General features: G+C 40.2%; 1 protein-coding gene across 1 annotated transcript in view; it reads right to left on the reverse strand.

Moving 5' to 3' along the window:
- Nucleotides 1–13,463, reverse strand: part of DMGDH (dimethylglycine dehydrogenase) — a 60,470-nt gene that overhangs the window by 28,388 nt on the left and 18,619 nt on the right. The window contains exons 6-9 of the mRNA XM_007471966.1: nucleotides 11,208–11,456; nucleotides 8,927–9,125; nucleotides 2,373–2,542; nucleotides 1,754–1,907 (exon numbers count right to left, since the gene is read on the reverse strand). Coding sequence (XP_007472028.1) covers nucleotides 1,754–1,907; nucleotides 2,373–2,542; nucleotides 8,927–9,125; nucleotides 11,208–11,456 — 772 coding nt within the window. The remainder of the gene's footprint in view (nucleotides 1–1,753; nucleotides 1,908–2,372; nucleotides 2,543–8,926; nucleotides 9,126–11,207; nucleotides 11,457–13,463) is intronic.

The following is a 13,463-nucleotide window of genomic DNA, read 5'->3' on the forward strand; positions in this document are numbered from 1 at the left end:
AAGAGTTTAGAAGTTAACCAATCCTGTAGTTTTCAACCTTGGTTACATATTAGAATCACCGGGGGGAGGATTTTAAAAATACTAATTTGGGGGGCATAATTAAACCAGAAATATATGAGGGGTAGAGCTATCTTGTCTGTTTTTTCTCAAACATTTATGCAAATACATCACTTGTACTTGTTAAGATACCGATTCTGATGCAGCAGGTCTGCGGAGGGGCCCTAGATTCTGCACTCTAACAGGCTTCATGCTGGTCCACCTGGAGTAAGCAAGGATCTGGTCCAACATCTTCATTTTTTAGAGAAAAGGCACAAAGTGACTTCCAAGGTCTTTGCATTAGTTAATGACAGAGCTGGGCCTGGAACAAAGGTCTCCTAACTCATTATGCAGGGTCGTTTCTAGTTTACAGAGTGGACTATTAATGTGGTACTTTAACTTCAGAGCAGGATGCTAAGTCTGCAAAATGAGTCTTCAGTGGTTTAATTATTAAAATAGTAGAAGAAATAGGAAAGGTCCAAATAGCACAAGGTGAAGAATAGATCTGGCATTGATCTGAGTCATTTAGGAAAAACCAAACCGGTATTTTGCCCCCAGGTAATCTCCACTGGCTGACTACAGAGTCCAAATTCATTAATCAACAACTGGCCCTCTACTATACTTTGGACCTTTTAGATCTGATCTTAAAGTAGACATTAAAACCTGTTTAAATAAGCAAAATGACAGGTCAAAAAAAAAAGAGAGAGCGAGAGAATTGGACTTCCTGGTGGTGCAGTGGTTAAGAACCCATCTGCCAATGCAGGGGACACGGGTTCCAATCCCTGGTCTGGGAAGATCCCACGTGCCACGGAGCAACTAAGCCCGTGCACCACAACTACCGAGGCTGCACTCTAGAGCTCACGTGCCACAACTACTGAAGCCCGCGTGTGTAGAGCCCGTGTTCCGCGACAAGAGAAGCCACCGCAATGAGAAGCCCGCACACTGCAACAAAGAGTAGCCCCCGCTTGCCGCAACCAGAGAAAGCCCATGAGCAGCAATGAAGACCCAACACAGCTAAGAAAAAGGAGAACTTAACGTGAAAAGGAAACTTTGTTTTCTCTTGGTTTATGGATTCTCATGAGAAAAAATATATAATCACTATTAATCCCAAGTACAATAGTATGCAATCCAAATATAATGGCAACAACTTTAGAGGAATTCAGAGAATTGTTTTAGTGATGTGCTTTACGTTTTAGCTCAAACTAAAATAGTAAGCAAATGACCTTTTCCCCTAATTTATTAGCAGTGCATATAATTTGCATGATTCAATGCACACACACTAGAAAGCAGTTGCTTTGAGCTATTCCTTGACAAATAGAAAATCCATATTTCCATACTGTTTCCATACTATGTGACTTGGCCAGGAATCCTAAACCAGGACAAACCTTTAGGAGCCAACTGAAGCCATGTGGGGATTTGGAGAGGGTGGGGAAGTTTCTCTGAGCAACTGGAAAATGCCAAGCAGAGGCTTCATCTAGGCTGGTTGTAGGTCTCGTGAGGCCACATGGGTCCTAGATGTGGGCCAGTGTCACATGGGATAAACTAAGGCCTGCACTGCACAAAAAGTGATTTTCGTGGGAAAAGGCTCAATGCTCTTTAGAATGGGGTGGAGTGATGGGGTGGGAGTGGGACATGGCACTCCTCTGGGGTCCCTCCATTCCACCCCCAAATTTCATTCTGAGGTGAGAGTGACAGGCAGGTTAAGTCACTCACTTACCTGTACCCAGTGTCCTGGCCTGGTTGATAGAACCAGTGTGGCTGCTCCCAGCCTGCATGGAACCCCATGGAACACTTGGACTCCAGGGTTTTATAAAGCCCACTGACTCGCTGAGTTGGCCTCCCGGCAAATCGTTCTTCTTTAGGGTAACCAACTGAAAAAGGAGAATCAGTGCTCTGAATAGCATAGAACCAAAACTATAAAATATTTTGAAGGGATTCAGAAAATGGAAAACACAGCACTTAAAGTCTAGAAGCATATATATATATATATAAATATAATATATGTAATATATGTATATATTATATGTATAATATATATGTATAATATATATACATATATATGCATTAAATTTATGTTTAAAAAAACCCAAAGCTGTCATTTATATTGATCATCAAAGGGTAAAATAAAAATAGATTTAAAAGTTAAAATCACTTATGCATTCCTCACATTAAAGATATATATTCATATAGATTCCTTTTTGTGTCTTAGAAGCACATGCTTTTTAGACTCCCTAACCATTCCCCCACGATACACAGAATAAAAAGCTTCTAAAGTCAGAAGTGATGTAAGTCAATTCTGAACACACTTCATAGACAACAGTAAATGTGCACTTTACCAATATTGTTGAATCCATATGACTCTCTTGCTTTCGCCTCGGTGTACTGAGTTGTTGTCCATTTGCCATAGCGATTGGGATCCAATTCTATCAGATCAAAAGGAGGTTCTCCGTGCAGGATCCAGTCACTCAGATATTTCCCTACCCCACCAGCATGGATTATGCCATACCTTTCAAATACAGAAATAAATACCCTGTTACTAACACCTATTGTTTTTCAACAATGAAACATGTCTATATATTTAACAAGGCCTCAAAGCTACAGTGTTCTGTGCTATTGTTATTCAGAACACACAATCAACATAATCTTTATGCTATCATTTATTTTCCTCAAAAAAAAAAAATGTTTAGGCATTCAAATTAAATGTGCCTGACTTGATAGCTAGTTTCTTTCCACAGTTTCAAGAGCTGTGTATCTGCAAAATAGTCTACGACTCTTAGCTAGTAAGGATGCTTTAGGAAAATGAAGGAGAGGAAGCACACAGGCAGATGTGGTTGGTACCTTATCAGCCCTCTTGAGCTATGATTATCCTCACTAATAGGAACTTTGCAGGAGAAATATGTACACTGTGGAGTGGCACACCCATCTCTTCTCAGACTCAGTTTAGTTCAGGTTCCCATAGCAATGACCTCTGCACAAGGATCTTGGGCCATTATTGTAGGAGCATTCAGACAAAGGGGCATTCACCCAAGGACTTGTGCGAAAGAGGAGGAAGAAACAATGGCTCCTGTATTTTGCAATTTGGGTCACTTGGTGGGGAGGGTTGGCTTGTTTTCTATTTCCACATGAGGATGCTTTAAAACCAAGAACATGACTGTGGCAAATAATTTCATACCAGATGGCGGGATCACAGTTTAACGTCGCCCACGGGCAGTCCTACCCATTCATTCTTGTGGATAAAGGAAAGTCTTGATGAAGGACTTTACTGTGGGTTCATTTTTGGTTTAAGTCAAGAGAAGCTTCTGAGGAATTGGATGAGCAGGGAGTCACCAGTAGAGGACCAGGAAAAGGAGCTACACGAGCAGACTTCAAAATGCAAGAAATTCCAGTACCCTGGATGACAGCTACTTAGCCAGCATCGCAGCTTCTAAGAGCATGGGAGGACCGTAGCAAAGACTGGAAATGTTAACTAACTTTTTCTACAACAAGATACCAGTTTTTCTACTTTATAAAAATGAATGCTTATATTTGTTATAAGGATATTTCTCAAGCAGAATAAAAAGACAGCAATTTATACTTCTCTGGATAGTTTTAAAAAGAGACATGGCTCATCCAAATCACCCACAAACAATCTCATTAAGTTTCAAGAAAGCAAAAAAAAAAAAAAATTAAATACATCCTTAAAATAATTGTGAAATATATGCTTAAAATGTTTATTCACTTAAACAGTCCCAATGTATGATATACAACACTTGCCATTTTTGAGAGCTGGAGATACTGTTTATAAGACTTGAAACTATTTAAAGTTCTTCTGATATTCACTGAGTACTTACCATTTACCAAGCACTGTTTCCTTCTAACATGTACCAGCTGATTTATTCTTTAGCAACTCTATTTTACCAATGAGAAAACCAGCCTGCACTCAGGGGTTAAATAAGGTCACACAGCAATAAAGTGCAGATTCAGGATACAAACTCAGTCTTCTGCCCCCAGTATACACTCCCTGTTATTGGACTTTACTTCTTCAATGGTTCTCAATCTTTTTTCAGCCAAGACACACATAAACGGAATTTACATCCTTGGCAGACTCCTTGGGCATAGGGAGGGTTGTGCTTCTGTTTCCTGTGGTCGCACTGCTACACCATCATGTTCTTTCCAATAAATGGGGCAGAGTGCTGTTATTTGAGGATAATACTGAATCAAATATATTTTTAAAAAGTAAATTTCTACAAACGTCAGCTCTGTAATCATTATTAAGTTATATGTAAAATCCCATACAACTGAATGCTATGAAACATCTATTGAGAGCCCCTGGTGTAGCGGTTGAAAGTGTAAAAGCATAGAGTAAGAGAGATCTAGGTAGGATTTTTGTTCTGCCACTACCAGCTGTGTGACCTTGGGCAAGCTGTGTAACCACCCTGAGCTTTAGTCTCCACATGTGCACACTTTATGGTGCTGGTGGAGAATTAATTGACATGGCATTTAAAAGCACATAGTAGGCAAAAGCAGTACGTGGTGGCTATGGGTCCTTGTATATCCAACAACAGAGTATGCCTCTGCCCAATGGATAAGATTTTCATAAGGAAGTAACGTGTGAAGCGGAAGTGAAAGGGAACTTGAAGAGGAAAGAAGAGTGAGGCTCTTCTTCTAGGTCTAGCATTAATCTGTAGAACCTACTCCTTCTACATGGCCCAGCTGCTATGCTTTTTGAGTGTTTGTGTATGCTTTTTTTTTTTTTTTTTTTTTTGCGGTACGCGGGCCTCTCACCGCTGTGGCCTCTCCCGTTGCGGAGCACAGGCTCCGGACGCGCAGGCTCAGCGGCCATGGTTCATGGGCCCAGCCGCTCCGTGGCACGTGGTATCTTCCCGGACCGGGGCACAAACCCGTGTCCCCCGCATCGGCAGGCGGACTCTCAACCACTGCGCCACCAGGGAAGCCCGTGTCTATGCTTTTTTACGATAACTGTGAAACTGTCTCTCCTCTCTTTAAATTTGCTGTTTATAATCTGTTGTAAGCCAGGATAACTAGATTCAATTCAATCCAACTCATTAAACATTTGGGGAGCATTGTGTTAGTCACCTAGAAGCAGAAGAACTTATTAGATTTGGTATAAAAGTAAAACAGCTTTGACTGAGGGTATTCTGTGAGTAAGGTAAATGAGCACTGGCATATATGTAGACAGTCTGCAAATACCTATTCTCTCAACTGGTTGGACTAGAATAACAGACAATGCTGAAGTGCTGATCCCTGGGCCCCTCTCCAGACTACTGAATCAGAATCAATAGGAGGGGTGTCTTGGAATCTGTTTGCTTGTTGGTTTTCCAATTCCACACACCTTTCATGGATTCTAGTGATAACTAATAAGAATTTCACAGATAAGATGCAAAGGAGGATGAAACACGTGTAAGTGACTAACCACAAAGTTGAGATTCTGCTTTTTAACAAGCCCTGGTGCTCAGCCAGATATGGAAATCACTGGCCTTCAGAACCATGGGATGGATCACTGATATAAATTGGGAGGGGTAGCCAATGTGAGGATTCCACCATGTTACATAAGAAATATCTTAGCAATCCAACTTTTAAATAACAAGAAGGCATTTTGGGGTCACACCAAATTGGTCGGAGAGAGTGTGGCACTTTGTCTGCCCCGACCTGTTATCCTCCCCATTCACCTCGCAACGTCTACAACCTGGGAAAATTACCCAGAGCAATCAAAGCAGGAGTCCAACATCAGCCCCATACAAGTAGATACAATTTCTAGGTGATAAGTAACTAGTGTTCTAAAGAAAGCAACTTCCTAATTTCCTTAGTGACGGGTGTTCTATTAAAATATAAATATCATGAGGCCAGGAATACTGTCTGCTCTTGTTCACAGATAAAGAGCAATGATCTGCAAATATGTGTTGACTAAATCAATAATTCAGTGATTAAGCTAACTGCAGAATCAAAAAGAATAAAATGTTTAGGAATAAATTTAACAAAAGAAGTACAAAACTTACACTCTGATATCTACAAATCATTATTGAGAGAAATTTTAATTAAAAGTCCTAAACAAATGGAAAGACATCCTTTGTTCATGAATCGGAAGACTCAATATTAGGATGACAATACTCCCCAAGTTGATCTACAGATTCAATGCAATCCCTACCAAAATCCTAGGTGGCTTCTTTGAAAAAATTGACAAGTTGGTCCTAAATTTTACACAGAAATTTAAGAAGCCCAGAATAGCCAAAACAATACTGAAAAAGAACAAAGTTGGAGGATTCACACTTCCCAGTTTCAGAACTTACTGCAAAGCTACAGTAATCAAGACAGCATGGTACTGGCATAAGGATAGACATATAGATCAATGGAATAAAGTTGAGAGTCTAGGAATAAATCTGTACATATATGATGAATTGATTTTGACAAGGATGCTGTGGTACAATAAAAAAAATAAATATTTGGTGTTTGTCCCCAGTTCCTGGCACAGAGCTCCTAAAACCTTTGGAATTTATATTATTTCGTATGCTAACAGATAGCTCCATGGAAGGGGGCCAGGGGAACTAGATAGCTTCAGAATAGGGGCTGGTCACCATAAGTTCAATCACCAATGGTCAATGATTTAATCAATTGTGCCTGTGTAATGAAACTTTCACAAAAACTCCTAAACAACAGTGTTCAAAGAGCCTTTGGGTTGGTGAACCCATTGATGCACTAGGAAAATGGTGCACCAGAGAGGGCATGGAAGCTCTGCACCAGACCCCTCCCTCCCATACCTTGCTCTATGCATCCCTTCCATTTGGATGTTCCTGAGTTGTATTCTATAGAATAAATAGGTAAACGTAAGTAGGGTTTTCCTGAGTTCTGTGATTATTCTACTGAATTATCAAACCTGAGGATGGGGTTGCAGGAACCTCCAAATGTGCAGCCATTCAGTGAATTGAGGACATCTGAAGTTGGCATCTGAAGTGAGGACAGTTTTATGGGACTGAGTCCTTAACTAGTGGGGTCTGCACTAACTCTGGGAGTTAGCAGCAGAATTGAATTGAGTTGTTGGATAGTCAGTTGGTGTCAGAGAATTGGAGAATTAAATGTCAAAAGTGGTGTCAGAAAAAAGACATCATAGATGCCAACACATTTCAATGAGTAAAGAATAGTCTTTCAACAATTGGTGCTGGAACAACTGGCTATCCTCAAATGAATCAAGCTGGGCACTTACCTCATAGCACATACAAAAATTAACTCAGAATTGATTAAAGACCTAAACATAAGAGTTAAAACTAGGGACTTCCCTGGTGGTCCAGTGGTTAAGACTTCGCCTTCCAATGCAGGGGGTGTGGGTTCAATCCCTGGTCGGGGAGCTAAGATCCCACATGCCTCAAGGCCAAAAAACCAAAACATAAAACTGAACCAATATTGTAACAAATTCAATAAAGACTTTAAAAAAAATGATCCACATCAAAAATATATATATTTAAAAGAAAAGAGTTAAAACTATAAAACTCTCAGAAGAAAACACAGGTATAAATCTTCATTAACTTGGATTAAACAATGGTTCCTTATATATGATGTCAAAACTACATTCAAAAGAAGAAAAAACTTCACATTCTGGACTTCATCAAAATTAAAAACTTTTGTGTTTCACTGGCTATGATCAAGAAAATGAAAAACCCACAGAATGGGAAAAAATCGCAAATCATGTATGGGATAAGGGTCTTGTATCTAGAATATATAAAGAACTCCTACAACTTAACAATAAAAAGACAAATAATCCAATTTCTTAAATGGGCAAAGGATACAAATAGACTTTTCTCCAAAGAAGACATACAAGTGATTTACAAGAGAAACACTCCCACATGAACATGCCTACATATGGACTCTATAGGGGATTTCCTAAGCCCTCAGTTACATTATACCTTCCAGCTTCCTATCTTCATCAGGTTTTCTCCCTCTGGATGTCCCAAAGACCTAAACTTAACACTGTCAAAAATGGAACTCATTATTTTTCCAATTATTTCTTCCTTTGCCCCCAGCGTCCAACCAGGAGTCAAGTAAGAAAGGTTGCCATCATTTGCTATTTTTCTCTCTCCCTTAAGACCTAATGCAATCAATCACCAAATCTAAATAATTTTGTTTCCTATCTCTCAGTGCCCACTGCTGCTTCCTTAGTTCATACCCCAGCCTCTCTACTGTATTGGAAGAACAGCACCCCAACCAGCCTTGTGCCTCTGATGAGACTTACTGCCTTGTTCTCAGCTGTAGCCCAGTGCCCAGAACTAGACCTGGTACAAAGCTGGCCAATCATCAAATATCAGTTGAATAAGTGGCCAAATAAAATGGGGAAGAAAAGTAAAATATTAGAAACTGTGATATGATAGTAAGGTAGGCTTGACGTTAATATTCACCAAATTAATGGGACAAATATTAGAGATGAAACATCAAATGGGTAATGGAACCATAAATAGTAAGCAACCAGAGGAATCATAAAGAAACAAAAATCATGTTGAACAAACATGAATTATGGTGAAAACTGCATGAGACATATTACACATTTGATATTTTGATTTACCTTTGTCTCATTGTGTTATGAAAACATCCTTGCAAAAGTGGGGTAAGTTGACCTATCTGAACATTCACAACATGAAAGGAAACATAAATAATGGAAACGGCAGGAAATATGCAAAGAGAAAATTCCAGGAAATCCTTGCCCTTCTGTGTACAAATCTTTTAAACCTATACAAGTCAAAGTTTTAAGACTAAAATTTTTTATTCCTCACATTTCATTGGTCATAAAAGGGAGAAAACTCTCTGCCTCTCTCCCATTCTCCATTCTTGGCCTGAGATAATGGGATAAGACTTCTCTAAACTACATAACTCTATAATAAATGTTGAATTACATAGAGATACTCACCCAAAGCCTATAGCCACCCAGTAGTTTCTGACCCCCTGATGGGGCCCTACCATAGGCAGAATGTCAGGAGAATAGGTGATAGGACCGTTGACAATATTGATGATGTCAGCCTTCTTCAAGACTGGAACCATTTCCATGGCAGCCTCGACGTGTTCCATGATTCGGTCTAGATCAGACTCAAAGAGCTCCTTTCCAAACCCTGAAGAGAAATGCCACTGTGGTCAAGATGCCACAGCTGCCCTGACGTGTGCTCCAAAGTGATTTCAATCTCTGAATCAGCTTACATTTAAAGATGGCCCGTTAGGAAGGTATTGTACTTTCTTTTTTTTTTTTTTTCCTTGCGTTATGCGGGCCTCTCACTGTTGTGGCTTCTCCCATTTGCGGAGCACAGGCTCCGGACGCGCAGGCCCAGCGGCCATGGCTCACGGGCCCAGCCGCTCCGCGGCATGTGGGATCTTCCCGAAACGGGGCACGAACCCGCGTCTCCTGCATCGGCAGGCGGACTCTCAAGCACTGCGCCACCAGGGAAGCCCTGTACTTTCTTTTTTAAGTCTAAACTTGATATTTACTATCAACAGATGAGTACTGTTATATTAGTATACTATATTACTGAGAAGAATAATGTTATTTCCTGAAACAATAAATCATGAAAGTTAACCTTTTTAATAGAAAATTTTAATTTATGCGTATTAGCAGTTTCCAGCATTTAGGCTGATCACAATTTTTAAAAACAAACAATAATAATTTGGTTTGTCAAGAGAGGTCTTTTATCCTTCAATTAACCATAGAAGTCTGCTTCAACCTCTCAGGTGAGGGCAAATGGGAGTTTGCAAAGTCATGTCAGGACAGGGGATAAATGAAAAACCACTTTAGCATCTAGGATGATGAATTCTAGACACCTTTTAACTCTTAGCGGGGAAGGATGGCATGGAGGCTTCATTCTTCTAGCCCTCTTCTGTACACATCCGAGGGCTGGAATTCTATGAAGAGAGTCAGGGTCTTGGAGCACAGTCATCTTCTCAGTCATAAAAGGCACTGGGACTGAAGGCAGGGCTACGGATAAGCTGCTAAAAGAATATCGTCACCAATCCCAGGGATACTCCCACACAGCAGCCAGCCAGCTCCCTCTTGGCCCTCCTGTGGACTGCATGTCAGGTCAGGGAGGTCTGCAGATCACTAGGGTTAGACCAGGGCATGTGGACGCCCAGGGCCAGCCAACAATCTGGCTCTTCCTCCAACTGGAATTATTTAAATATTTGTTCAATAAATATTATTAAATATTTGTTCAAATATTTATTTGGAGGAGAGATTGCCAGCATGGGGGAAGAACTGAGAAGGAGACTCCCAGGTGGCAGATTAGCCCTCCCTCTGGGATCAGGAGCTATTCCCCTCAGGCCCGAATGTGCAGAGCCCACCCAGCAAAACCGAAGCCCTCAGTTGGCTGGCCCAACTTCTGTGGAAGGTGGCTTATCATTTGTAGTAATGTGAGCACAGATGTTCTTTGAAGAGTAGGAGGGAGGGATTCATTCCCTAGCCCAAGTAGCTTATCAAAGTATAATTCTAGAAAGCACAATTACCTCCATTTCTTTATATTCCCTATAATATTTGTGTGCCAATGACATTTTGGCTCCTTTTATAGATTAAAGCCTGAGATACCTCCTTAGGTGAACCAACCCTTCATCTGGCTCTGCAGAAATGTTTCATGAAAAACAAAAACAGGTCCTTCTCTCGCTTACAGAACTTGAAAGAGAAACTATGGTACCTCCTGAGTTAGCACTGAGGCCTAAGACTTTTCCACATCCATTTATGCAGCACAGGAGGGCTTCAGTTCGCAGTACCAACTTATCCTGCTCTGCTATAGACTTTGAGGCTTTCATTCTTAACAGGCTGGATGTCCTATCTCTGCTACCTGTTGTGTTTCCAACTGTCAAAGAACAAGAGCAGCTATATCCAAATCTAGACACTAGACCAAGTAAGCAGGGGATTAAGGAGAAAAGGGGGATGCAGGAGGTTGGTGTGGGCAGGTAAAAATTACCTGGGGCCTTCCAAAGCAGCGGGGAGCATCTTTTTCAGCTTTCCCACCACCAATTCTCTTTCCTTATCCCCTGCTGTGATTGTTCAAAGGGATATGAGAACAGAATTTACCTCGAATCCCTCACTTCCAATGTCCCAGGTATCTGATAGTCTAGTATTATGGTGTCATCTTATTCTATAGCCAGCCCAGAGTTACAAGGAAGATAAAATAGATGTGTCTGCACACACTTCTATTTGCTGAACCCACCTGGAGGAACTCCATTGGTGACCCATGAGTCCTGAACTTTCATTTTCTCTTGACTTTCATATGGACCAAACAAAAGCCCATCCCTTTCCTGTCGGAGGTAGTAAGATCCTTCCAGGTCACGGAGCACCGGGAGTTCTCGCTTTAAAGCTTTCACTTCAGGGATGGTCGATGTGACAACATACTGATGCTGAACTGGAACGAGAGGATGTTCTAGTCCAATCATCTTACCTACTTCATGAGCCCAAAACCCTGAAATAAAAAAAAATCATTTAAAAATGTCACCACATATAAAAACATACCACAGATGACATTGATATAGCAATTTCAATTAAAATAAAATATTTAGAATACCTCAGTGCTCATGGCAAAGTCTAAAGAATGTCCTAACAATGCAAATGAACTTATCTACAGGACAGAAACAGACTCACAGGCATGGAAAACAGACTTGTGGTTGCCAAGGGTGGGGTGGGGGAGGGATGGACTGGGAGTTTGGGATTAGCAGATGCAAACTATTATATAGAGAATGGATAAACAACAAGGTCCTACTATACAGCACAGGGAACTACATTCAATATCCTGTGATAAACCATAATGGAAAAGAATATGGAAAAGAATGTGGATAAACAAAGGTCCTACTATACAGCACAGGGAACTACATTCAATATCCTGTGATAAACCATAATGGAAAAGAATATGGAAAAGAATGTATAATATATATTCTGAATCACTTTGCCGTACAGCAGAAATTAGCACAACATTGTAAATCAACTATACTTCAATAAACTAAATTAAAAAAAAAAGAATGTCCATAAAAACTTTATATTTTTTGCCATTGCAAAACTGAACAGGAGAAGAGAAGAAAATATTTGACATTACCCCAGAGTTTTGAAGAATCTAAGGGAACTCCATTCCTGAAAAACAATTTTGCCCATAGCAAAGGTGTGCAAAAAAGAAAATTATTTGAAGGAAAAAAATAAACAACCCAAATATATAGAATGTACAAATGTTGATAAGAAAGACAGTAATGGACTGACCTTACTTGTAGAGCAGGGACGGTCAGGCAATGGAAGAGGCCCTGGGTCGATGTGATCAACATAATAATCATGCATAATAAAGCCCTACTAGTTAGTCCTCTATCCCGGAGACCCTCCTCTCCCCAAATTGTTGAAGCCTAAAATTCCACAAACACAGAATTGTTCTGTTAACTTAAAATTTGAAAATGTATACACTTTGGGAGAGATGGCCTTTTAAGTTTTCTGTTCTTTTAAAAGTTCAGTTTGAATATGTTTGGAAGATCCTTTCTTGCAAAGGCAAGAAGGCAGCTGGTGTCCAGAGCAGGGGGGAGGAGGTGCCACAGCAAAGAGGAGAGGGCTCATAGATAAGTGGGAGTTCCCACAACTTATGTTTCTCCCTTCAGTGTGCAAGGGGACTGTCTTCTTGGGCGAAATGAATATTTTTTTTTTTCCTTTGCAAAAGATGGAACCAGATAATTTGTGACTGAAACACCCTTGATTCTCCCCCTAGGTGATTCTTCAGGCTACAGATGTGGAGCTAAAGTCCAGAACGATAAAAAGACATGCCCAAGGTCACACTGGGAGACCCTGAAATGGTCACATCTTATTGGTTTTTCTTGCTACAGAAAGACTATTTTAAAAATCGAAGACTCCTTCACTTGTATAAAGGTATTTGAGAATCTAAAATGATAAAAATGATTAGTTGGCAGGGATGCAGGGTCACCTGACCCATCAATGAATTATTGGGGAGAAAGGGGGTTCTATTTGCTTGTTTGTTTGTTTCATAATAATTTTGAATAATCATTCAAATGATTAGGGAATCTTCCTTAAGTTATTTCTTTAGAGGCTGCATTCTCTAAATTTTTAACCATTTCTGTTTCTCCTTTTTTTGGCAATCTAATGAGGAGTTCTGAAGTCTCTGTCATTATGAAGTTCAGAGCTAATCACAAATCATCAATTATGAGTCTAGGAACCCTGACTACTGTACTCTTATATGGCATCTAAACATCACTCCTGCATTCTGTTGTTTTGTTTTGGCCTAACGGCTAAGTTGCTCACACTTGGATAACAGCCCCAGAAATGGGTGTCCATTTGCAAACCAAAAATCTTACCTGTGGGCATTAGAGCTGTTTGCTGGTCTTTGAATAATTTAATGACTTAATTTATTCTTGCCTAGGAAGATGTGAATTACCAATGTCAGGACTTTGTAGGATAATATAGTCAAGCCACATGTTCTAGTTAT

Source organism: Lipotes vexillifer, unplaced genomic scaffold, assembly GCF_000442215.2.
Source record: "Lipotes vexillifer unplaced genomic scaffold, Lipotes_vexillifer_v1.1 scaffold83, whole genome shotgun sequence".
Taxonomy (NCBI): Eukaryota; Metazoa; Chordata; class Mammalia; order Artiodactyla; family Lipotidae; genus Lipotes; species Lipotes vexillifer.